At 44.0% G+C, this 27,491-nt stretch overlaps 1 protein-coding gene and 1 pseudogene across 1 annotated transcript in view; both read left to right on the top strand.

The window, feature by feature from the left end:
• Positions 1-25,467, top strand: part of LOC137432435 (acetylcholinesterase) — a 66,344-nt gene extending 40,877 nt beyond the window's left edge. The window contains exons 3-4 of the mRNA XM_068124372.2: positions 19,788-19,951; positions 23,862-25,467. Of these exons, the coding sequence (XP_067980473.1) occupies positions 19,788-19,951; positions 23,862-23,986 (289 nt within the window). The 3' untranslated portion in view covers positions 23,987-25,467. The remainder of the gene's footprint in view (positions 1-19,787; positions 19,952-23,861) is intronic.
• Positions 848-1,537, top strand: LOC144893189 (uncharacterized; annotated as a pseudogene).
• Positions 25,468-27,491: the final 2,024 nt, after the last annotated feature.

The raw sequence follows: 27,491 nt of genomic DNA, 5'->3' as shown, positions 1-27,491 counted from the left end.
ACGCCCGTACGCCCGTAAACAAAAAAAACAACGCTCTTCGCTTCCGCCCTTCGCTCTGACTGAATTGGGAGAAATAATGCGCATAAGAAATCGAGAAATTATTATTTTCTCCGGAAGAAATCGAATTACGAACCGTAATGGCGCACGCGCTCGGCTCGGCTCGTTCTGTGATTGGCTGCCGGAAGTGAAGTCTTCACTGTCCGGAAGGTCGCAAATCGCAGTTACGATGAATCGCAAATTAGTTTTAATTAGTTTTAAAACATAGTTTAACGCCAACATAGTTTGCCAACGTGAAATAAATGAATACGCTCTCAAATGTGCCGTCCGAGGCAGAGTCTGTTCGCCACGTTCGGCACACGTGATAGCTCGCTGCTCTCTGATTGGTTGAATCGTTTTTTGGACATAGCTCGGTAACTACTTGTCCGATTAATTTCAAACCTTGAAAAGGCACATCCTCGGGTCCCCAGCAATATACCTGGCAAGTTGCAAGTATATCGGACCCGTGGTTGTCGAGAAACAGCGGTCACAGACAAACAAACACACACACAGACATACACACACACACACACACAGAGATTACTGGAATTATAGATAGATTACAGCCTGGATTTTATAACATAATTTAAAGTGAAAAGCTGAAATGTTTTGAGTCAATAAGTATTCCACCCCTTTGCAATGACACTCCCAATTGAGCCAGGTGCGTCCAATTTCCTTTGATCATCCTTGAGATGTCTCTACAACTTGATCGACTCCACCTGTCAATTGATTGGACATGATTTAGAAAGAAACACACCTTCTATATAAGGTTTCTGCAGTTGGCAATGCATGTCAGAGGAGAAACTCAACCATGAAGTTCAAGAAACTGTCTGTGGAACTCCAAGATAGAATTGTGAGGAGGCATAGATATGGGGAAAGGTATAAAACAATTTCTAGATTGTTGAAAGTTCCCAAGAGCACAGTAAGCTCCATCATTAGGAAAAGGAAAGAATATGGAAGTACGCAGACTCTTCCTAGAGCTGGCCATCTGATCAAACTGAGCAACTGGGCAAGAAGGACCTTGGTCAGGCAGGTGACCAAGTACCCAATGACCACTCTAACGGAAATACAGAGGTCCTCGGCTGAAATGGGAGAACCTACCAGAAGGACAATCGTTTCTGCAGGACCTCACAAATCTAGGCTTTATGGGCGAGTGGCCAGTCGGAAGCCACTCCTGAGAAAAAGGCACATGATTGCATGCCTGCAGTTTGCAAAAAGGCACGTGAAAGACTGAGAACATGAGGGAAAAGATTTAGTGGTCTGATGAGACGAAAATTGAACTCTTTGGACTGAATGCAAAGTGATACATCTGGTTGAAACTGAGCACAGCTCATCAACCATCTAACACCATCCCTACCGTGAAGCATGGTGGTGGCAGCATCACGCTATGGGGATGATTTTCAGCGGCAGGGCTTGGGAGACTTGTAAGGATAGGGGGAACAACGAATGGAGCCAAATACAGTCACGTGAAAAAGTAAGTACAACCCATGTAAAGTTTTGACTTTTTCAACATATTTCAACATACAGCTATTTGATCTTCATTTCAACAATATTGATAGATAAAGGTGATATAATATAACAAATATGAAACATTTACAATTTGCAGTCCATTGTATAATTCAAATAAACATAATTGCAAATTTCGCATGTGGAAAAAGTAAGTACACCCTTGGCTCTAATAGGTTGCTTCTAATAGGTACACCCTTAGGCGGAAACAACCTCAATTAGGCATTTCTTATAACTGTCTACCAGTCTCTGACATCGACTGGGAGAATTTTTTGCCCACTCCTCCATGCAGAATTCTTTCAGCTGTGCGATGTTTGAGGGGTTTCTTGCATGCACAGCTCGTTTCAAATCCCCCCACAACATCTCGATGGGATTTAGATCCGGGCTTTGACTTGGCCATTCCAGAACCCTCCATTTCTTTCTTTTTAGCCATTCCTTGGTGGATTTACTGGTATGTTTAGGGTCATTGTCATGTTGCAAGGTCCACCTTCGGTTGAGCTTCAACTTTCCGACAGATGGCCTCACATTATCCTCAAGCACCCTCTGGTACAATGAAGAATTCATAGTGGATTCTATGATGGTGAGCTGCCCAGGCCCTGATGCAGCAAAGCTGCCCCAAACCATATTTCCACCACCATGTTTTACAGTTGGTATCAGGTTCTTGTGGTCAAATGCTGTCTTTGGTTTTCGCCAAACATGTCTTCTGGTACTGTGGCCAAATAGCTCTACCTTTGACTCATCTGTCCAGAGCACATTGCTCCAGAAGTACTAGTCTTTGCCTTGGTGTTCATTGGCAAACTTTCGTCTTGCCCTGATGTTCTTTCTGGACAGCAAAGGTTTCCTCCTGGCGCACCTCCCATGTAGATCAAATTTGTGCAGCCTCTTTCTAATGGTAGACTCATGCACTTTGACATCAACAGTGGCAAGAGCTACCTGTAGGTCCCGTGATGACATTATGGGGTTCTTAGTGATTTCTTTCAGCATCTTGCGGCCTGCTTTCGGGCTGAACTTGCTGGGGCGGCCTGGCCTGAACAAGTTGGCAGTTGTTTGGAATCTTCTCCACTTGTAGATTATCTTCCGGACAGTCGAATGAGTGATTTCAAATTGTTTGGAGGTCTTTTTAAATCCCTTCCCAGACTCGTAGGCATCTATAACCTTCTTTCTGAAGGCCTCAGAGAGCTCTTTTGATTTAGGCATGGTGACGCCGCACACTTCAACAACAAAGAGCAAACCAAACTAAATGTCTGAGGTTTAAATAAGACAGGTTCCTCCAAGATCCTCTCTAACGATGTTCTAATCATTTGCACCTGAGCTGGTGCACCTGATTCTAATTTCAGGTATTTGAAGTAGTGATAAATGTCGGGGTGTACTTACTTTTTCCACATGCGAAATTTGCATTTATGTTTATTTAAATTATACAATCGACTACAAAATGTAAATGTTTCATGATATTTGTTATATTATATCACCTTTATCTATCAATATTGTTGAAATGAAGATCAAATAGCTGTATGTTGAAATATGTTGAAAAAGTCAAAACTTTACATGGGGTGTACTTACTTTTTCACGTGACTGTACATGCAAATACTTGAGGAGAACTTGATTCACAGTGCAAAAGACCTGAGACTGTGGCAAAGATTTACGTTCCAACAGTACAATCACCCCAAGCATACAGCCAAATCAACACTGGAATATTTTCAGAACAAGAATGTGAAAGTCCTCGAGTGGCCCAGCCAAAGCCCAGACTTTGAATCTCATTGATAATCTGTTGAAAGACTTGAAGATTGCTGTTCACTGACGCTCATCCAATTTGACAGAGCTTCAGCAAATCTGCAAGGAAGAGTGGGAGAAATGCCCCAAATCCAGATGTGCAAAGCTGATACAGACATCCCGAAGAAGACTCGAAGCTGTAATAGCTGCCAAAGGCGCTTCTACATAGTATTGACTCAGGTGGTTGAATACTTATGTAAATTATATATTTCTGTATTTCATTTTTTTTTTTTTTTGTCAACATAAAAAAAATCCACTTTGACATAAATAGTCAGGGAATATTATCAGAAATCTGGGAAATCTGGGAACAAATTCCTTACCAAGAAATTTCTTCACCAATGTGTTTGTAAGGGTGTCCACTAACACATTTCAAAAAGTTTAAATTCAAGTCCCCTAGGGGAACCCGTGACAGGGGTCAACAGGGGTCAATTACCTTTTTTAAGATCAAATTTTTCTTATATTTACATTCTGGGTCACAGTATCTGACAGGAAGCATCAACATTATTCAAAGTAGGCTCATTTTAAAGCTAAGAACATATCTGACATGGTGATACCTAAAACAAATCAATATGTTTAAAAGTTTACACAATTTTGAGCAAAAAGAAATAATTTTTTGTCATTTTTTGGGTAAAAATTAACTTTTCTGGTCTACAATTCGTCTTCTAGGTAGATACCCCTTCGTTTCATTTTTCTGAAAGTTTCCAGCAAACTGCCCAAGATATGCAGCCTTAATGTATCATAAGTAAAACATTCTGGTATTTATAAAATTGAAACTATGAAAGGTCACTGACCTTTATTGTTTTCCCTTATTGTAACATAAATTGTAATAACCGTTACTGGGAATCCGGAATCGGTTTACCATCGGTTTGTCCGCTTTCGTGTAAGGGTTTAAATCGATACTGCTCCACAATGTCAAATACCTCAGTAGTCGAGGTCTGAGTCTTCTCCAGACTCTACATCATCAGGGATACAGTTCATACATGTAATGCCTGTACAACTTCCGCATGCTGAGATACACTTGACACCATTCTTCTTGCAGTTGCACCGCCGGTTGCTGCAATCTCCAGCACAATTGCAGGTCGTGAACCGGAGCAGCTCCTCAGGAGCCATGGGGTCTACTGTTGGAACTGGCTCATAACCACGAACCCCTACCGTCCATCCATAGTCACCGGGGTCCAAAGACATGCTCTGCAGCAGCATCCAGTCCCGGGTTTGGAGATAGGCACGGAGAGAATGCTGTGCAGCTGCACCCTCCGTTGGAGGTAGAGTCTCTGGTTTGATCAGCCCGGCCGCCGCCTTCCGCGAGAACATGTTGTATCGAATTGCACCCAAAGTAGTACCTGGTTCATGGTAAATGTGCTGGAAAATCGCAATACCTGCCCCGATCACCACGTCCTTAGTAGCCCGTACATCAAGGAAGATGTCCATATGTTCATCAATGTCCCCTGCACAAAACCTGTCAAATAGAGGCGTTTTCCCGTGGCCCCCGATTGCAGAAACCGTATCACAACCGGTGAAGGCGTGAGTAAAGAGCAGGGACCGCCTCTGTCTTTCAGAGAGAGCTTCTCGGATCCTCCTGACATCGTAAGAGCCCTTCGATGTGGTTAAGAAGAGTGGATGGTTGGTGCTTGAGCTATGGTGTACCAGCATTATCAGCACGTCCGCGTCTTCCGCCCGCACCTGAAAATAGAATAAGATATGAGCAAAGCGTCTTGAATTTTGCAAACACGGTGAACTTAACAATTGAAAAGTTATTTAACTATGCTACTCTTCTTTTCTGAGGATAAATGCACTTTCATAACAATGTGGCACATCAAAATACAATTGACGTTACAAAAATGACGATCATGTGTTTACTGATGCCAAGTGCAGCACAACATTTGCATTTGCCAAATTTAAAAAAAAATAACATTGCCTCTTCTTTTTTTATTTAACTCAGTTAATTAGTTTTATATGTGCCAATGTCAAGGTTTTTTTGTTTTGTTTTATCAACACAGAAACAAATCAAAAGTAATCGTAGTTGATGTAAGTAAAATACCTACACAAAATTTTACTGACCTCAACAGAGTCATCTGTAGCAGCAGCCAGTGCCGCTCTCACAATCGAAGTGTCAGCATCATTGTCACACTGCTCCACGGTGATCTGACATTTCCGGAATGTTGAAGAGAGGAGATGGATGAGCTCACTCTTGTTATGAGTGTTGTCCATGAACTTTGCCTTTGGTGTCAAATGTATCATATCCGGTCGAATCTGTAGATCACAGCAGGAGTTCTTGGTACGCCGGATGTGGTCGTGATCTTTTGGCGAGCTGTTATAGCCATCAAAGACAACAGTGATCTTCTGAGACCGACGGTCGAGACACTGCACGTAGCTCAGGTAACTGTCGGCAATCTCCTGCCAAGTCTGACCTTGTTCCCACTTCACCATGTAGAGAAGCCATCCGCCATCAACCACCAGACTGGAGCAGGCTTGGTCAGTGAGGTCAAGCGGATCGGTCAACTCCTTCAGGCTAGTCTTGGAAAAGCCTGCCTTGTTCGCCTTGTTCATTTTCTGATCTTTGTTGCTGAACAAGGACAAGGGGAAGGGAGTCAGCTCATACTTTAAGCTTGTCTCGACTGTCATATGCCGTTGGGCGAAAATTATCAATCGGTTGAACAACTTGAGTGAGTTTAGGTGAATCTTCTTCTCATTGACCTTGGGAATCTTTCTGAGCGATGACAGGGCCTGTACCTTGAACTTCACCTGCATGGTCGATGTCACTGACTTTCCGTCCAGCTTTATCTGCATCTCCCTCCCTACTTCAGCCGCTCTCTCAGCATTGACTGTGTCATCTGCAGTGCTCGTGAATCCTGTTGAGAAGGATACAAGCAAATGCTTGTCTCGATCATGGTCGAAGGGATTGTTCTCCTCCAACCACTTCAGGGCAAGTCCAATCGCTTCAGCGTCTCGCTTCATCCGAGTTTTGGCAAGGTCTTTGTGGAGTGGACCATGTTTCTTGGCACCTTCCTCCATGCGCTGGTTGACATCGGAGAAGTGGTTGAGGGTTTGTACCCAGCACATGTGGCCAGAATCACTATTCCTCATCCTCCCTCTGCTCAAACCACCTTCTGACTTGGCCCCCTTCATCAGTTTCTGCTCGATACAGATGTCACACCAGGTGCCAGACCAATCATGGCAAGAGTAACGGACAACGTGATTCCCGTGAGCAGTGAAATTTTCGAAGGTCTCCTTGTATCGAGGCGAAGTTTCGAGTTGCTTCATCAGCTGACAATACAGCCGTGCGCCCTTGGCGTATTGATGATGCCCCGCAGCTGAAAAGGTGTCCAGCATCCTGGTAACAATGCAGGACAGGTGCCCGTCGTGGTCTGCAAGTCGTTCAGTTTTAATGAAGATCTTGATGACATCGACCATGTAGTAATACTGCTAGCCTGTACTGTCCTACAAAGGAAAAAGCTAGGGTTAAAAAATTAGGGTAACAAAAGAAACATACCTGTAACGGTTATTACAATTTATGTTACAATAAGGGAAAACAATAAAGGTCAGTGACCTTTCATAGTTTCAATTTTATAAATACCAGAATGTTTTACTTATAATACATTAAGGCTGCAAAGCTTGGGCAGTTTGCTGGAAACTTTCAGAAAAATGAAACGAAGGGGTATCTACCTAGAAGACGAATTGTAGACCAGAAAAGTTAATTTTTACCCAAAAAATGACAAAAAATTATTATGTTTTGCTCAAAATTGTGTAAACTTTTTAACATATTGATTTGTTTTCGGTATCACCATGTCAGATATGTTCTTAGCTTTAAAATGAGCCTACTTTGAATAATTTTGATGCTTCCTGTCGGATACTGTGACCCAGAATGTAAATATAAGAAAAATTTGATCTTAAAAAAGGTAATTGACCCCTGTTGACCCCTGTCACGGGTTCCCCTAGGGGACTTGAATTTAAACTTTTTGAAATGTGTTCGTGGACACCCTTACAAACACATTGGTGAAGAAATTTCTTGGTAAGGAATTTGTTCCCAGATTTTTGCAATATTCCCTGACTAAAAGGATATCATGTGTGGATCAGTGACAAGAAATCTCATTTTAATCTATTTTAAATTCAGGCTGTAATATAACAAAATGTGAAAAAAATCAAGGGGTGTTAATACTTTCTGAAGGAATTGTACATATGCAATTCCATTTGTTTCGGGATGTGATCAAAGATGGCTGGCCTGGCGGCAATTTTAGTTGCAAAAATAACCCAATATTGAGCACATCCTCAATCATTTCTCGGACATGCATTTACCGATCTTGTTCAAAGTTGGCACACAGATAATGAATGATGGTTTACATATGTATTTCATTTTTTTCGAGATCATATCCAAGATGGCCGACTGGCGGCCATTTTGTTACTTAAACGTGTCTCCAAACATTTCTCGGACATACATGGGCTGATTTTGTTCACACTTAGCACAAAGACAATACATGAGAGTATACTTATGCGGAAGATTTTGTTTTGTAATTAGACCAAAGATGGCATAATGGGTAATGGTGGCCTTTAACGATGTACCTCTAACTGTAACTGTAACAGCAAATTTACTAAAACCAAGGGGGCTATGACATTTTACGTCTTTTTTTAAAATTAATAACTTTGTAAGACCAGCAAGCCAGTCAACTGACCTGTTCTGATTACCATGAAGAGCATACTCAGATGAGGTGTATGAAAATTATCAAAGCAAAGGAAAATGAATTTTGTGTTTACATTTCTATTCACCCATGTTGAAGTGTCGGCCTAAATCTTGAGCGGAAACTCCAAATCCAGGTGGAGCTATCTATCATGTTCATCTACCAGAAAATATATATGTTACTGTGGAATGGTTGGCACAGAACAAAAGTACAAGATCCTTAAAAGCATCATTCGATAGATCAGTTAACCAATGTCACTATGGCATTGAATATTGAGTGCATTCCTCAATATATATATATATATCACAGTTAATTCTGTTAAGCACATTAGGCCTCACCATTGTCACAGTCATGGTTTTAATTAGGTCTCACTCGAGGCCCGGATGTCAATTATGTGACCACTCGCTCTCTCACACACATACACAGCGCTGTGCATTGAAGTGTAACCTTTATGTACTTGCAGCACTTCACAAAATCCTCCTTGCATTTTCAGGACACGAGCTCGTAGCAGGTCTGGGCTGCAATTTGGTAGTTTGGTCCCGTGCAGCTTGAACAGACAGTTGGCAGTCTTGGTCCATCCCCAGCTGGTCTGTGGTCATTGCAACCACTGGCGGCCATTTCGTAAGATGGTTGCCACAGCCGTCAGAAGCCAAACCTGCGATGCCCCAATATCCACATTTGTTCATAATATATTAGTCTATCTCTGTGCCAAATCTGGTGCTTTTATCACATATCACATATCGGTGTCTCCCGGTGTGTACCCCGGTTTAGAATAGGTACACCGTATCCCTGCGCATCGTAAGAGGCGACTAAGGGTTGGCGCCAGGAAGGGCATCCGGCCATAAAAACATTGCCTCAAACAGGGAACCATGATTGTCATGGGGCCTGCAAGGTTAACCCCTGCTCTAGCGGGGAAAATGGCCTTAAAGCGATCATTCATATTATTTTATATCGCAAAATGCACAATAGTTGTGCATATTTCGGCTATGGGGATCCACTATCTATTCCTCACATCACTTCCTTTCCCTGTTAACATATTTTTCGTTTTATTTTCCTTTTCTCACCTTCTTCTCCAAACCCTGTCTTCTTTTACCTCCTCTCTTCTCTGTTCTATTCATGTTTTGTGCTTTGATCACACTAGTACATACCACCCCAGCCCCTAAGGGAAGCACGTGTACTACTGCCCCAATCAGGTCATCCTACGAATATTCACATTTGACAACAGTGGTATTCTGTTCTCCCAATGGACTACTTCCTGTCACATCACAGGAAGGAGGCCAACATGCATCAACACTCTTGTAATGATAAAATAAGTAACATGGATAAACACTGGCAAGCACACACTTGGTCCCAATGCGCTGATCCACAGGAATGCCATTTGGCCTCAATTGTCTCAGTTTGATTGATACAATACATGGCACTGCTTTCTCTTGTGTGATTGCACACTTGGTTAAACCATGCTCAACACCCACAATAGCACCAACACCGTAGTCAGGCTATTGTATGCATAGGAACCTGTTTCATTTTGTCTTTGCCATAAGCACGCTCCTCCGTGAAACGTTAGGGAAATATTCCTTAACCGCAGCATGATGATCGATGAAGTTTAATACATCACAATCACTAGTTATTAAGGTCAGGAACATGAACATTTTTGTGATCTTGTGGAGGAGCTTGTTCGTGTTTCACATTTAGTACGAAGACATTAGGACCAGGAAGTACTTGTGAATTACAAGGTCATGAATTGACAATGGAAAAATTAACATATTATTCGGTACTTCAATCTGGGATCTCAGCATCAGGTGCTGTGTGCTCAGATAAGAAGGTCAAACAGGCAAATTTCAATCTCTACCATTGTCTCTACCAATACACCTGTCATCATGGTGCATAATTTGTTGCTTTATTTCGGAGTTTGTCACACTGTTTAATACAGTCACTGTGTAACAGTCAGAACACTTTTTTTTTTGAACTGTAACCATTGATATGAGTTCTACAATACGTTTTCACAAATAGTGTGACTCCCAGGAAAGTGAGAACCACCTTATGAACAGAGTGTAGTGAGTAACACCGAGTGATCTCTAGTGCCGATCAGCAGCGCCTCACCTTTGATAAACGTTACGTGCTACTAGAATGGAGCCGCACGGTGGCGCTGCAAGCTGGCATGACCCCTGGATGTCTGGTATTCAAGCTGGCACAACATTAGCAGAGCAAAAAAGATAAAAATATAAACCGATTCAGTTTACATGTTATTCCTTTCTTAAGCACTTCACAATGGAAGCTTTATTTCTTAAAATAATGGTTCTTTAACAATTTTATTAACACCACCATATTCATGGTTGTTGACATGACAAGAAAAGGCACTTGTGAATCATGAGAATAACCAAAAATTCTGCAGTTGGTAGTGGAAAGCAATGTAGATTATTACCTTCACCACTGAGGGTGGACCACTGTTTGTTTGTCTGTCTGTTTGTCTTTGAGCAGGATATCTCAAAATGTTATGGACAGAGTTGGACGAAACTTGGTGGACAGGTTGGGTGTATGACCAGGAAGAATCGATTAGATTTTGGTGAAAATACAGACCCGGATACAATAATATTTTTAGTGATTCCTCACAATTGAGAGATAGAACCAAAAACGATATATACCACGATATTTCAAAACGTTGTGGATGGGTTATGAGAAAACTTGGTGGATGAGTTGGGTAGGTGATAAGAACAAGCCGAATATTTTTTTTTATTCAGGTCTGGATGCAGATCTGGCCTATCAATGTGATACAAAACGTAAACTGTTCAGCCTGGTGGAGGTATGTGCTCTACCGAGTGCTGTTCTAGTTATAAGGAAGGGAAGGGATTATATCATAGATAGAATTGTGACATTTTTCAATGCACTATCCATAAATACAAAATGGTGTACGTTTGCTGTCCTCTGCCTAATGTTCCATATTTGCCCCCAATGCATTCCCAAGTTAGTCAAGGGGGTTCGATCTGTGTTTATTAGGGGCTTGGTTTGGTCACAAACAAACGGTCAGCAGTATATGTTGTCCTGATGAGCCCACAACAAGGGCGAAATCAAGATCGACATATCTGCCTTCATCTATTTGTGAGCATAGAGCTTTAATCTCAGTCTGCAAACACTTGAGTACCACACGGATGGCTCCCAGTTTGGAGGTGATTTGTTGGAATAATTTATGCACATGAGGTCAGTGTCATGTCACAGGGTCAGTGTGCTTTTTTGGTAAAGTATATATATACTAGCGGGGTCACCCGTGGGAATCCCACGGGCATGGATGTGTGTGACATTTCGACATATTGAGTTAGATGCTGCACATTCATTTTTACAAAATGGTTACTGGCAAGTCATCAGATCCAGAAATGGTGTAATGAACACAATTTATTTATTTCACATAATATGTGACCCCTCACTCCTCTCCACCTGACACTCCCCTCTCTCCACCTGACACTCTCCTCTCTCCACCTAGCACTCCTCTCCTCTCTAATCCCTCACATTCCTCTCCTCTCCAATCCCTCACCTCTCCAATCCCTCACACTCCTCTCCAATCCCTCACACGCCTCTCCAATCGCGCCTCACACTCCTCTCCAATCGCGCCTCACACTCCTCTCCAAATGCGCCTCACACTCCTCTCCAATCGTGCCTCACACGCCTCCAATCGCGCCTCACACTCATCTCCAATCACGCCCCACACTCCTCTCCAATCGCGCCTCACACTCATCTCCAATCGCGCCTCACACTCCTCTCCAATCGCGCCTCACACTCCTCTCCAATTGCGCCTCACACTCCTCTCCAATCGCGCCTCACACTCCCCTCCAATCACTCCTCACACTCCTCTCCAATCGATCCTCACACTCCTCTCCAAATCTCCCCTCACACTCCTCTCCAATCGCGCCTCACACTCCTATCCAATCGCGCCTCACACTCCTCTCCAATCGCGCCTCACACTCCTCTCCAATCGCCGCTCACACTCCTCTCCAATCGTTCCTCACACTCCTCTCCAATCGCGCCTCACACTCCTCTCCAATCGCACCTCACACTCCTCTCCAATCGCGCCTCACACTCCCCTCCAATCAATCCTCACTCTCCTCTCCAATCGTGCCTCACACTCCTCTCCAATCGCGCCTCACACTCCTCTCCAATCGCACCTCACACTCCCCTCCAATCAATCCTCACTCTCCTCTCCAATCGCTCCTCACTCGCCTCTCCAATCGCTCCTCACTCGCCTCTCCAATCGGCTTTCCCCGTCTCGTTTCTCTCGTTTTTCTCCCGTCTCGTTCTTTTTCTTGCTCCAAATCGGCCCGTCTCGCCCGTCGGAATCGGAAATCGGCCCGTCTTGCTTTCGTGCTTGCGCGTAAATAAATTGTGTTCATTACACCATTTCTGGATCTGATGACTTGCCAGTAACCATTTTGTAAAAATGAATGTGCAGCATCTAGCTCAATATGTCGAAATGTCACACACATCCATGCCCGTGGGATCCCCACGGGTGACCCTGCAAGTTTGCATTGACGTTCGTCGATGGACTCGTTCGCCCGTCTCATTCGTTTTCTTGCTACATCCTGTTCAAGTCTGCGTTCTTCATCGATCGTCTCATTCATTTTGGAAATAGAAGTTTCCACGCAGCGCATGAATTGTCACGATCCTCAAGAGGAAGTGTCTCGTAATCATCAAATGATAAATGGCAAGTAAATTATATTGTGGAAAATTAAAGATTTCAAATAAACCTATTTAAAGTGTTTGCGCACATAACTAATTTTAAAAAACGAAGAAGTATCTCTCGGTAATTTCCTGAAACATATTTTACTTTCGGATAATAATGTTGAATGAAATAAAAATGAAGAAATATATGTCGGCATCATTGTTGACGTTTTTATGACGACTGTCATCAAACGAAAAAGTAATATATCTTAACGGAAAAGCAAAAGCGAATTTTTAATATATGTCGACACGTTGCCGTCGGTGTCATGTTGGGCGGTGTATGATACATCATGACGCGATTTTAAAAAATATACCTCTGCATTTTCCCGCGTGTGTGGAATGTTCTCAATTATTGCTGACACCGAGTCCAAAACCATCGATAAAAATGAAATCATATGGTGAGTTAGATTGGAGATAAAGGCGTGAGAGAGACTCAATGGCCTTGAAGTTACAGGCCTTTGAGAATTCATTTCGTTCTATAAGCGGCAACTTTCATCGGATTTTCTTCCCGTTTTTTTTCAACCGAGTCTAAAACTATGTTAGCGACTGTGAAAAATGAAATGATATATCGAATTTGATTTGAAATAAAACTGGGAGAGAGAGCGAGACACCACGGGCCTACAAAACAGGCCTCAAAGCTATGCGAGTTAATAAAATGGTGGATATTTGTTTATATGAAGCGAAGTCTCTCCCAGAATGGGTGGAGCTACTCTGCAAACCGAGTAAGCCACACCCCGGACAGACGCCCAACAGACAGACAGAATCATCTACAGCTATTATAATATAGATAATAATATATTTATACAGTCACGTGAAAAAGTAAGTACACCCCATGTAAAGTTTTGACTTTTTCAACATATTTCAACATACAGCTATTTTTATTTTTATTTTTATTTTTATTTTTTGTATACAAGATCGAGGCTCGTGAAAGAGCGAACATTAATCACCCCTCCTGTAACATCGGGAGCGGTAGACAAGATGGGGAGAGAGGGGGAAGGACACAAACACAACATTTGAGAGCAGGGACCGAGAGACATGGAGAGATCTGAGAGAGGGCGAGGGCTTTGGGGGGGGGGGGGGGCATGGGAAGGGGGCGGTGGGAGAGGTATAAAACATATGGACACTGCCAGGACTTCCAGGAAAGAAGTTGGAATTTCAAACAAGGTGGATCTGGGGTGAATTAGCGGGGGTAGAAAAGATCAAGGTTTTGGATGGGGGAAGATAAGAGATGGTGGTGAACAGCTGTTTTAAAGACCTGGAGGGAGGAGTGGGATTGAAGGGAGTGAGGGAGTTTGTTCCAGAGGCGGGAGAAAAGAGGAATGAAAGAGTGAAGGTGAGCAGAGAGCCGAGATTTCGGCAGTTTAACCATCAGAGGGTTGCTGGCAGATCTTGTGCGACCTGTAGGAATATTTGGGGGACAGAGCACAGAGAGAGCTGGGGGTGCAAGGCCGGAGAGGAGTCGGTAGAAGACAGAAAGACCACCTACCTGCCTGCGGTGAGTGAGTGAAAGGCCCTCAGAGATAGCTTCATCGCGGGAGATTCCAATAATTCTGAAAGCTTTGGTTTCAACAGCGTGAAGCCGAGCTAGGTGTGAGGCAGGAGCACCGGCCCATAGGGGAGAACAGTATTCCATTGAGCTGCGGATGAAAGCCTTGTATGTGGTGAGGAGCTCAGGTGTGCCGAGGAAGGACTTCGCACGACGGAGGATGCCCAGTCGGCGACTGGCTTTGGAGGCCAGCTTGGAAATGTGGTTTTCCCAAGAAAGATCATGGCAGATAGTGAGACCCAAAATCTTGAGCGACAGAACTTCTTGGAGAGGATTGTTGAGAAAGTAGATGGGAGGGTTGTCCAGTCGATCTTTTCGGAGAGACATAGTAAGAGTGTGAGATTTGTCAGGATTGAAAGACATGTTCCACTTGTTTGACCAGTCTGTGATTTTGTCCAGGTCTTCAGAGAGTGAGGAGGCAGCAGACTGCCGATCTGAGGGAAGAGGAATGGAGCGGCAGAGAGTGGAGTCATCAGCAAAGAGATAGAGAGGATTTTCGAGAGAGTCAGAGAGATCATTGATGAAGACCAGAAAAAGCACGGGGCCCAGAACACTGCCTTGGGGAACTCCAGCCTGAACAGGAAGAGGAGATGAGAGAAACCCATTCAGGGCCACACGTTGACGACGACTAGAGAGGAAGTCCGCCAGCCATGCGTGGAGATTTCCATGGATACCAAAGGAGGAGAGTTTGGTGAGCAGAGCGGGGTGCCAGACCGTGTCGAAGGCACGTGATATGTCGAGGGAGACAGCTCTAATTTCCTGTTTGGCATTGAGGACCTCCATCCATTGTTGAGACAGCAGAAGCAGCATGTCCAGAGTAGAGTGACCTGGTCTGAAACCAAATTGATGATCAGAGATCAAGCCATTGGAGAAGAGGAAAGATTTCATATCCGAAGCAATGATGGATTCCATGACTTTGCTGATAATTGGGAGAAGGCTGATTGGTCTGTAGTTGCTAGGATCTGTTTTTGCACCTTTTTTGTGCAAAGCGGTGATGTTGGCTGATTTCCAAGCAGATGGCAGTTGACCTTGAGCAAAAGAGAGGGTGAAGAGAACAGAGAGAGGGTGAGATAGAGCAGCAGAGCAGGATTTTAGGACCCGTGGGCTGATGCCATCGGGTCCAGTTGCAGAATCAGAGACGAGGGTTGACAGAAACTTTTCCACCTTGTCAGGAGGAAAGGACACGGAGTCCAGGAGCAGCAGGGTACGACTGGGTATGGTGGGTACAGAGAGGGATGGGTTTGGGACACAAGATTTAGAGGCAAACACAGAGTTGAGGCATTCAGCTTTTTCACGTGCGGAGTCAGCTGTGTAGCCATTTGAGGTAAGGGAGGGGATGGAGGGGGAACAAACACCAGAAACGGATTTGACCAGACGCCACCAGGATTTGGAAGAGGGAGACAGATAAGAGAGTTCGGTCTTGAGAATGGAGAGATATTGTTTCCTGGCTCTCCTGAGGGTGGACACACACTTGTTTCGGGCTTTGTGAAAGGAAATGAGATTTCCTTCCGTTGGATTTGCTTTCCAGGAGACGAAGGCAAGTTGTTTCTGGGCAACAGCCTCACCACAAGATTCCGTGTACCATGGACGGGAGGAAGGGTATGACAACTGAAGACGAGATGGGATAAATCTGTGCATGAGAGAGAGCAATTTACTTTGGAAGAATTCCCAGGATGAGTTGATGTCAGAGGTGGTAGAGATGGGAGACCAGTCCAGATGATTGATGGCTGCTTGAAGACCGTGCCAGTTGGCCTGAGTGAAATGCCAGACTCGTCGACGCTGAGTAGGCTCCCTGAGGATGGTCAGAGAGATGTCCACTTTAACAAGGACATGATCAGATGATCCGATCGGAGCAGAAGAAGAGCAGCAGACATTTTCAGGGAAGTTAGTCATAACCAAGTCCAGAAGAGAAGATGTTCCGTTGACTGAGATCCGGGTCGGGAAATTGACAGATTGTGTCAGTCCCAGTGAGTCGCAGAAGTCCTTTGCTGAGGAGCCATGGCTGGTGAGAGAGGTACCCACACCCAGCCAACTGGCATGATGACAGTTGAAATCACCACATATGAGGAAGAGAGAGTTGGGATGAGTAGATAGAAGTTGGTCCATATCATCAGACAGCGAGATGTAGATGGAGTCATCACTGTTTGGTGGACGGTACAACACACATATGAACAAGAGGTGGGAGCGAAGGGGAAGCCGTAGCCAGAGGTATTCCTGGGGGTGAGGTGGAGAGAGTGCAGTGCAGGGCGAGTGAGGAAGAGAGTTTTTGATAAAGATAGCAACCCCGCCTCCAGGACGAGGCTCAGGTCTATCATACCGGAGGAGGGAGTAGCCCGGGAGAGATACTATGGAATCAGAGACATCATAAAGGAGGAAAGTTTCTGTTAAGCAGATCACGTCTGGTTTGACAGAAGCAACCTGTATGGAGAGATCAGTTATGTTTGAACGAAGGCCCCGGATGTTTGAGGTCCATACCGTTAATGAAGAGGAAGGGGGAGCATCAGATACAGAACAGGGGGGAGGAGGGGTAGGGTAAGATGTGGAAGAGGTGGAAGAGGTAGGGAGAGCTGTTGAAGGTGTGTCAGAGATTTCAGAATAGCTCGGAGAAAGGGAAGGATGGGGCAGACAAAAGGTTTGATGGTGATTGGGTGAGCCACAATGAGGTGTTATTTGAGGAGGGGGAAGAGCGAGGCAGAAGGTTGGGGGAGATGGAGGTGAGAGTTTGAAGGGGGAAGAAGCGGGGAGGACGCTTTGAGGAGGGGGAGTGAGAGGGGGGAAATTGAGAAGCAATGAGGGTGGGGAGATTTGAAGGGGAGGGGGGAGGGGTGAGGGGGGAGTTTGGGAGGGAAGGGACAAGGGGAGGGATTTGAAAGGGATGGGATATGGGGGAGATTTGGAGGGGAGGGGTGAGGCAGGAGTCTAGGAGGGGAGGGGCGAGGGGGCGTCTTGGCGGGGAGGGGTGAGGGGGTAGTTTAGGAGGGAGGGGGCAAGGGGGGAGATTTGAAAGGGATGGGTGATGGGGAAGATTTGGAGGGGAGGGGTGATGGGGAAGATTTGGAGGGGAGGGGTTATGGGGAAGATTTGGAGGGGAGGGGTGAGATTGGATTTTTGAAAGTGTACGATTTATGGGAAACGAACATTTATTGCAAAATGAGTTTCTTGTGACCTTCGAGTTAAAAATACGTTTAAGGACGCTGGATGGAGGATGGAGTGCAGGAGAGTTTAGGGAATGTAGAAAAAAGGCACTATAGGAGATGGATATTTTTTTTGGGATGAATTGATTTGGTGAGCAAGTCGAAAGCAGCCTTTTAAAGAAGAAGAAGAAAAAGGTGTTATAAAATATGGCGGAATACATAACTTGAGGGGAAAGTGTAAACATTGAAGGTTAATGAGTGAAAACTATCTGGGGAAATGGGGGAGAAACACGTGGTCGAAGAACGAACGAACGAATAAGAATGAATAAACGAATGAGAACAGAGAAGGAAATGTGTTTTTTTTTTTGGTTTTTTTTTTTTTTGAGTTGAGATTTACACAAGGAAGTAGGCTATGGGTGAAAAGACTGGGAATACAGAGAACGAAAGTTATTGGATCACAAACGACGGACCGCTGAGAGAAAAACAAAGCCTCAAGGTTGTACAGTGCACACTGTACAAGGCCTCAAGACACGACACGAATTAACACGATTTTCAATACAGGTATGAGAGATTTGCACCGAAAAATCTTCGTCGGGACACAATATACGTACAACACCATAAATAAATACAGTTTTAACGAAAATACAAATGGGAACAATCACTTAACTTCGATTTCAAATCGTTCGCGGCGCGGCAAAGGCCTTGCTCGTGACACGGCAAACAGACGATCAATTTATGAAAGATAAACACCGAGAAACAACCAAAGTTGCACACAATAACTTCACACACCGAAAGATAAATACAGTTTCGACAAAATACAATTGTGAACAGACTTAACTTCGAAAAACGTGGAGACCGTGTGGAGCTTCGAAAATCCCTCCCACCGTCTCCGAGATCTCGCGAGACCGAGCGCGAGATATTTGATCTTCATTTCAACAATATTGATAGATAAAGGTGATATAATATAACAAATATCATGAAACATTTACATTTTGTAGTCCATTGTATAATTTAAATAAACATAAATGCAAATTTCGCATGTGGAAAAAGTAAGTACACCCCTACATTTATCACTACTTCAAATACCTAAAATTAGAATCAGGTGGACCAGCTCAGGTGCAAATGATTAGAACATCGTTAGAGAGGATCTTGGAGGAACCTGTCTTATTTAAACCTCAGACATTTAGTTTGGTTTGCTCTGTGTTGTTGAAGTGTGCAGCGTCACCATGCCTAGATCAAAAGAGCTCTCTGAGGCCTTCAGAAAGAAGGTTAGAGATGCCTACGAGTCTGGGAAGGGATTTAAAAAGATCTCCAAACAATTTGAAATCAATCATTCGACTGTCCGGAAGATCATCTACAAGTGGAGAAGATTCCAAACAACTGCCAACTTGTCCAGGCCAGGCCGCCCCAGCAAGTTCAGCCCGAGAGCAGACCGCAAGATGCTGAAATAATTCTCTAAGAACCCCAGAATGTCATCATGGGACCTACAGGTAGCTCTTGCCACTGTTAATGTCAAAGTGCACGAGTCTACCATTAGAAAGAGGCTGCACAAATTTGATCTACAAATGTGTTCTTGTTTTTTTATATTACTTTGAGACTACCCTGTGAATTTATTTTCTGTTACAATTTTGAGACATGTATTGTTTGACTCGTTTTTCTGGGCCGACAGAATAGCTTTTAGGAGGTGCATTCTCTTTTGAGCTGTATAGTCAGTCTAGCTTTATTTCTCGACACGACTATAAACGCTCACCCTGGTGCTACGCAGGCACCAGGGTAAATGTTTATATTTGTGTTGGGAAACACGAAGGAGGTTCTCCTCCACATGTCTGTGACAACGTTAGACTGCCAATCGCATGTTAAACTGGTGATCCATCTGCCTGCATTGATTGCTGGTAGATGTGAAAGATTATACAGTGTCGTTCCCAATGAATAGGAAAGTTATTGCCAGTATCCTGAGCAAATTTCAAGTTTTTGCTTTAACCAGCTCCAGTCAAACGTGAGGTCTGACAAGCCTGTTCATGAAAGACTTATAGTTAACAGTGTTACATCTTTTTACATACTTCTAGAACTGTCAACCTCATACTAATCCCAGATAACCAACGATGCTGAACCGAATCTGACTAAACACCTTGCCAGTTCTCCTAATAGTTAGCTATATCGAGGCTGGTGTCATTGGCTACCTGGAATGGGACATATGAAGATGGTGAGCTGCTCAAATAATTTCTGTCATTCCTTTTCATAGCACTCAGCATCTCAATGAAATGATCTTTTAATACATTATGGGTCTTTAGACATAGAACCTCTCTTTATTTTTGAAAATGATGCATACTTACATTCACAAGTTTACGTTTTGATTGATGTCCATCTGAATTAATTCAAAGATTCCAACATTCGTTTCTGCTTCTTCGTGAACAGGAAGCCGGGAAGCAGAGGGAAGCATGAGCCATGGCCACTGTACAGCAGGGAGCACCCGCATATCCGTAACCTGAGTTCAAGAGCATCACAACTCCTACAGGGTCATCGTACCCAGCAATGTGTTTTCTGGAACGACTTCATGCCCAAACTTGTTAAAAGTACAGGTTAGTAAAGATTCCTACCTCGCTTCATTACATCACTCAGATCATAGTGTATGCATCACTTTGTGTTTTCTATGAAGTCGAGGCTCATGGAAGAGCAAGGCAACAGAGTGAAAAAATCAACACATCGGCAGTTTGGCAGCAGTGCAACAAGCATGGGAGGGAATGAAAAGAAAACGAGGAAGTGAAGGATATGCCCGAGCAAGGCAACAGACCCGAATGAGGTCCATGAGAGCCTGGACAAAGGCACACAAACTCAGTACAAAAGTGCACACAGAGGCACTCAACAAGATGTGCAAATACACCACATCAACAACTTAACACTAACAATTAATAAAAACTCAAATAAGACAATTCTGGAACAGCTCTATCCACAGATTCTTTAGAAAACAGCTTTTCATAGCAGAGAAGCTGGTGTCTGACAATGGGCAGAACCCAGAACTGGAAGTCACTTCAGCCAAATGTTGGATTTTCACTTTTGTTTTCTTCAGCATTGGTCAATATCAAGATTTTATGGAGGGAGAGATAGAAAGAGTCATATCTGTGCCAAGTGACATCATATGTTACCTGCTTTCCTTTGTAGGGTGAACACCAAACTACATCAACTTTATGAGGTTTTTGATCTAGCAAACAAATTGAGTTGCATATTAACATTCATGACTACCTCTAACAGACGCAGCCATTGTTTGCTACACTGCACATCTGAGTGAGATGTGAAGTGTAATTCACATAGAACCATGTGAACGACTTCATTGGTTTGCACATCTCTGGTTATAAATAACGATTATTTTGTGGGCAGTAAACGAATCTTTCATCTGTCAGCCTGGGTTCACGAAATAGTATCGAATCTTCGGTCCCATTAATTCATGACGTCAAATAATTTCTGCTTTATTACCTCTGCCACCCAAGGTGGTTTGAGGTTATGTATTCAACCCTGTCTACGTCTGTTTACTTGTCTGTCTGTCTGTTTGTCTGTGAACAGGATATCTAAAAAGGTTGTGGACGGATTCGGATGAAATTTGGTGGAGAGTTTCGGTGTGTGACAAGAACGAAATGACTAGATTTTGGAGAAGATCCGGATAAGTATTTTGGTTTAGATGAGTCTTCACCATTGTGATAAAGGAATTTTTGAAGGAAAGGAATGCTTGACCTCACGAATAACATGTTTGCAATGATTTCTGGCAGATATGAAAGCTGAATGCGAGTCGGACCAGCTCCAGTAAGACAATTGCTCATCTCCACTTGATGCTAGCCATTAGAAGAAGAGTTTTTTTCCATGTCTCATATGCCGCATCTCTTGCACGAATGGCCGCAGAGTAGGAAATATTGAACCAAGAGTTGGTAGATTAATAGACTTGAAAGAGAAGGGGATATAATCCTCCATTCATGCAACAATAACTTCAGCTATACGTTCAGCAGAGATAGAGGCATCGGCCAAGGAGAGGCAGTATAGTCTTTCCAGGGAAAATCAGAAAATATGTTTCGTAAACCAGTCCAGTCTGCGCTATTGAAATGTCAATACTGGCGTTAGTAGGAGCAGTCAGAGGAGGAGTGGTGGTAAGTAAAGTGATGTTCACAAGATTGTGATCAGAAGAACCAATTGGAGGTGAAATTATGTAGCTGTAATGCAACGGATTGGAGGTGAAGAAGAAATCCAAAGTATTGGAAGAGTGGTCATGGTGATCTGAGATATGGGTAGGGTGGGTGATAATTAGTTCCAAATCATTGAGAATGGAAAATGTAAGAGCTTCAACTCCCCCAACATCTGTGTGAGGAGATTTCAACCATTCCCTGTGGTGTACATTGAGGTCTCCTAAATAGAGGAATTCTGCTTGAGTGTGTTCGGATGGCATGGCCTCATGGCAGGAATTAAGATAGTCAAGGAAAGTTTGTAGAATTGAGAGAGCAGTAAGTGAAACAGAGAAAAATAATGATGTTTGGGAGACAAATCTTAAGCCAGATGACATCAAGGTTTGGAGAGTCGATGTCCAAAAGGCGTACAGCAGGTGTGTTGATGTTGGAGTAGATACACATTCCTCCTTTGAAGTGGAATCATGAGTGAAAGTTGTAGTTTGAGATATTAAAGGAGTTAACAGAAAGCAGTTACTGCATTGGATATCTGACTGGCAGATTGGTATATCTGTCGTCATTGGCATGATATATATGATCACCTCTGAACTTCCTCATCTGGAACTGATGTCTTGCAAAATTGTTTGACTAAAATTGCCTTATGGTGGCATGCTAGCAGGGGGCACTGCATCATGGAGCATGTTAACCTTTATTGGTGAAGGTTAACTGGCAACACTTTCTGCAATCAGGCTTTAAGGATCCAACAATATTCTTTGCAAGAATGTGCCATTGAATCAGTAGGGAAATTAATGTCTCCAGAATTTAATGGTATGGAACTCAAATTCCATATTTATGACACACATGGTTTACCCCTTTGCCTCATTATGATCCTTCTTGATATTATAACCATTTTGACAGCTCTGCATCATCTCCTGAATTATTATATTTTACCTTTCGTCATAAAAAGTTGAAGCATAATCCACTTTTATTGGATCTTGTAATGTTCTGGTCTTCATGGTCTCTGTGGCGCGGCTCTCCGACCATGTGCGAGTATGGCGTGTTCTGGTATGGGAGGAGGGCTATGGTGATTTGTGCTGCACAGAAGAGAGGGGAGCAGGTTGTGTCAGTTGTGGGGAGCCTGCGGCAGATTACTACGACTCTTGGCTCTTGGGGTGTGGCTGGGTTGGCTATTCTCAAGGGGACATCAGACTATTGTCGAGCAGTACTTTCAGGTCATGCTGTCTTACACCTACCACTTGTTGTCGGCCAACAGGGTGATAAGCACCATGACACTGATCCTGCGGTATTGTGCTAACCGAGGGATAGCCCATTGTTGTGGGCTAGACCCCAGTCAAGATTGGGTTTTGGTAAGTTATGGATGGGTGGAAGGTAGACATTTGGAGTTCTACTTATAATGGTGCACTGGGGGTGGGAGGCACTACAGATGGGCGATTGGTAGTGCAATATCAGTCAGGCGACATAATTCCCAGCAGCATTATCCTCACCGGATATCCGCCATTGTCATGGTCTAGTCCTAACCTGGTGCTAGCCTTTGGCATAGTTGAGTCGTAACTGGGTGCTACAGTGTTGGTATCCTCCTATCCTGCCTAACCCTAACTGGTTGCTATGCTCCAGTCTTCACTTGATGCGAGCCATTAGAATGGTCCAGTCCTAACCGGATGCTAGCTGTTGCCATGGTGCAGATTTTTCATGGCTTAGATTGGGCCAGATAGAGTGAGCTTTGGTTTTGACTTCAGGTTTGTTTCACACAGAGGGGTCATTATCGGAGGGAAATGGTTAACTGACGGGCTCAGGGCTCAGGGCGCGTGGGGCTTGTGTGGGTTGGTTTTTTAAATAAAATGATTATAATGCCTGCATTAGGTCCACTTCAGCCTGTCATCAGCCTGATGTCAGCCTGATGAGGTTGACTCAGCCTGTCATCCTTCCGAGGTCGGTAAATTGAGTACCAGTTCACTGGTAATTTCCTGTGTGTCGCAAGAGGCGACTAACAGGGATGGCGGCAGGAAGGGCATCCGGCCATAAAACATTGCTTCAAAAAAGGGGACCACGGTGCCCGAAAAAGGCCAACCCCTGCTCTGCGGGGAAAAATGGCCTCTAAAGGTGGTTCATTAGATCCACCTCAAACTTCATATCGCAGTTTGATCTGCTAGTCTTAATCATCCACCATCCAAGGCTATTCATCTCTTGTTCTCACTTTGCCTTTTTACATATGGCTTCCATCACTACCATGAAAAATGAAAAACCGTAAATACAACATGCCTACCGAATATGCCACAGGTTTATATCACATATAATAAAGACACGCATGTCACATGTTCTGCAGCTACTCTTGATGAGGAGGAACGGCAATGGAAGGAAGAGTTTCACCGATGGAATGACTACATGGTGGATTGGAAGCAGCATTTTGAGATCTTCAGCTCCAAACGAGCAGAGTGCAGCGGCCTCTAATAACGCTAACTCGTATATACAATGATTGTGCAATATTGCGGAATATGCTGTGATACTTGTATCTGAAAATAGTATAAGGATTTGATGGTTTGAGTGCATTTAATGTCTCCAGGATGCAGGGTCATCAAGCAGCCAGCCGTTCAGTTGAGATTCCAACCAGCAGCCTTGTCCGTACGCAAGGCTGGATTCCGGCGTCCTTTTGGGGGCAAAGCTGGCTGGTTATACACACCGTTTTATCCGCCTACAAAATTACAACCGAACATACCTGGTGGGATTGTCACTTTACCTGACACATCCTCAAATCCCCATTTGGGGCTTTCCACTGTAAAATAACCCTACAGTCAAAACCTCTGTGGTTATTAATAACTAATTTAATGATGCTATAGGCAGGTTCTTAAACGCCTGCATGCCTGTAGAGTACTGTTGGCTTATTGTCCTTCGTCTTTGTCAGACGTTTGTCTCTGGAGTACATTTGTCACTGTGTCGTTGCTTGATGACATTATGCAAGAAAAAAGATTGAGTTTTGGAGTGATTTATGGATATTATTTTGTTCAGACTCGAACCTTGAGAAGGTGCTCAAATATATAGAACGGAGAAGCCCGATTGATTCATGGAGGTTGTTGAACCATCATCAAGTGAGGCATTCACTCGAGAACAACGAGGTAAACATTTCCCTTTCAATCCAAGCCATTTACCTGTTGGAACTTGGAAACGTTATGGTGCATTCATTCAAGGGGTCGAATGTGAAGGAGGTAGAAGTGGTTTAATATTTATTGGAAGAGCCTCAGGTGCAGGGGGCAGATGCCGAACATGCATCATGGTTTTTTTTACAGGTGTTTGTGAAAACTTAACAACAATCCGGGTACTGGTGAGTACATTTGTTGTTGTTGTAGTTGTTGAAGCCATCGGTGAGAGAGAGATAGAGAGAGCCACAAATATTTATGTGCACATTCATGACACAGAGAGATCTATGCGTAGAGATCTATTGGCAGTGCCACATGGAGCAGCAGATTTGATAACTGCATGGAATAATTCTTATACTATGGACTGATGTATCGTCCATTGCTGTGTACCTCACCCGCTCCTGGATATTTTAAAAAATACACTATTGATTATACCGGTAACTTGGCTTGCACGGCTTTTACTTACAGCACGGTGGTGGTGGTTCTGAGGAATTGTGCAGGGGTGGTATATCTATCTATTCCATCTATTCCTGTAAACGATTTATACCATACATGGTGCAATACTGCAGGATTATCCAATTTCTGACTTTCACAAAGCCCAAGGTGAATGCAAACTTGTACAGAGAAGTTGTCTAAAAGCCTTCATTGCTGTCTTGTATATTGTGTGTCTGCGTAATCCCGTTGACCATGTTTATTGTTCCGGTGTATGTATGCTGCTCTCGTTGTTTAAAGCTGCATTTTATTAAAGGAATAATTTAAGATCAAGAATACTGAAGACAATAAACCATTTCAATTGAACCCTTGGCTCTGCATCTCGCCTTGTCGTACCATGCCACTCGTGTGATATTACGTACACAGTATATATATATATATATATATATATATATATATATATATATATATATTGTTGCGGATCTCAGTGCCAGCCTTCTCCCCTTACCAAGGGGGGATTAGTCCCCTTGTCTTTGACTGACCAGGCGCGACCCGAGGCCTATGACGTCCTTTCCGGGCAGCGTTAAATCGGGTTGTAGGACCAGATTCGCTATTACCTAAGTACTAAGGCTGTCCTGAAACGAGGAGATAAGCCTCGCCCGAATCACGGGTGTTGGTGGATACGCCGAGCGGTAGCGAACCCGTGACCCGAGCTGTTAGCAATGACTAGACCCCGATCCAATCCAAGCTGTTCTTATTCGTGCCACGCTTACCCAATGATGGAAATCACAGAAACGGTCGAATTGGAAGAAAAGGAATAACAAGATTTATTTACACGATGTACAATAATCAGACGAAGAAGACACAGTGCAGTCCTTAATCACAGTCTTAACTTATTCCCTGGACAAACGGGCCCGTTCACACTCAGACACACTCACACGGGGATTGCAGATGAACAGGTCAGCACGTCCAGGGATGGCGTCCGGGCAGCTCTCCCTCCGGTCCCCAGCTTGCACCGCGAAGTAGATGAAATAGTCGAGACGGCAGGAGCTGTCCGCTTGTTGTTGGCGCGTACGGGATAATTACGGGGCGAACGGTAAGGTCTGGCTCTGGCGGTTAATCACTCGCGTGGCTGCATATGTAATAGTTCAATAGGCGCTAACAATGCGCTCTTCAAGTCCTCGACCAAGTCCTCTCGGTACTGCCGTGTGCACGCCAGTCCTTTTCATACGAGTGCTCCCAGTCCGTAGCAATATCTATCTATAATTCCAGTAATCTCTGTGTGTTTGTTTGTTTGTTTGTCTGTGACCACTGTTTCTCGACAACCACGGGTCCGATATACTTTAAACTTGCCAGGTATATTGCTGGGGACCCGAGGATGTGCCTTTTCAAGGTTTCATATTAATCGGACAATTACTTACCGAGCTATGTCCAAAAAACGATTCAACCAATCAGAGAGCAGCGAGCTATCGCGTGTGCCGAACGTGGCGAACACACTCTGCCTCGGATGGCACATTTGAGAGCGTATTCATTTATTTCACGTTTGCAAACTATGTTGGCGCTATGTTGGCGTTAAACTATGTTTTAAAACTAATAAAAACCATTTCATGTAAATAGAGGGGGGGGGGGGGGGGGGGATTGTCACTGTACTCGCAAGCCGTTCGCCGTTCGCTTTGGCGTTGCGAATGGTCCAAAACATTTCATGGACCAAACCATTTCATGTAAAGCGTTCGCCGTTCGCTTTGGCGTTGCGAATGAACCAAAACATTTCATGGACCAAACCATTTCATGTAAATAGAGGGGGGGGATATAATTTTAGATATATATATAGTACGGGCATGCCCTAGTATATACAAATCTCAGAACCGTAGCAATTTTTTTTTTTTTTTGTATACAAGGTCGAGGCTCGTGATAGAGCGAACATTAATCACACAGAAAGACAAACCGACACATAAAACATATAACATAGGGAGCGGTAGACAAGATGGGGAGAGAGGGGGAAGGACACAAACACAACATTTGAGAGCAGGGACCGAGAGACATGGAGACATCGAGAGATCTGAGAGAGGGCGAGGGCTTTGGGGGGGGGGGGGCGTGGGAAGGGGGCGGTGGGAGAGGTATAAAACATATGGACACTGCCAGGACTTCCAGGAAAGAAGTTGGAATTTCAAACAAGGTGGATCTGGGGTGAATTAGCGGGGGTAGAAAAGATCAAGGTTTTGGATGGGGGAAGATAAGAGATGGTGGTGAACAGCTGTTTTAAAGACCTGGAGGGAGGAGTGGGATTGAAGGGAGTGAGGGAGTTTGTTCCAGAGGCGGGAGAAAAGAGGAATGAAAGAGTGAAGGTGAGCAGAGAGCCGAGATTTCGGCAGTTTAACCATCAGAGGGTT

The sequence above is a fragment of the Myxine glutinosa genome, chromosome 8 (genome assembly GCF_964187855.1).
Source record: "Myxine glutinosa chromosome 8, kmMyxGlut1.1, whole genome shotgun sequence".
NCBI lineage: Eukaryota > Metazoa > Chordata > Myxini > Myxiniformes > Myxinidae > Myxine > Myxine glutinosa.
The sequence above is the reverse complement of the archived record's forward strand: the minus strand, read 5'-3'. Positions and strand labels throughout refer to the sequence as shown.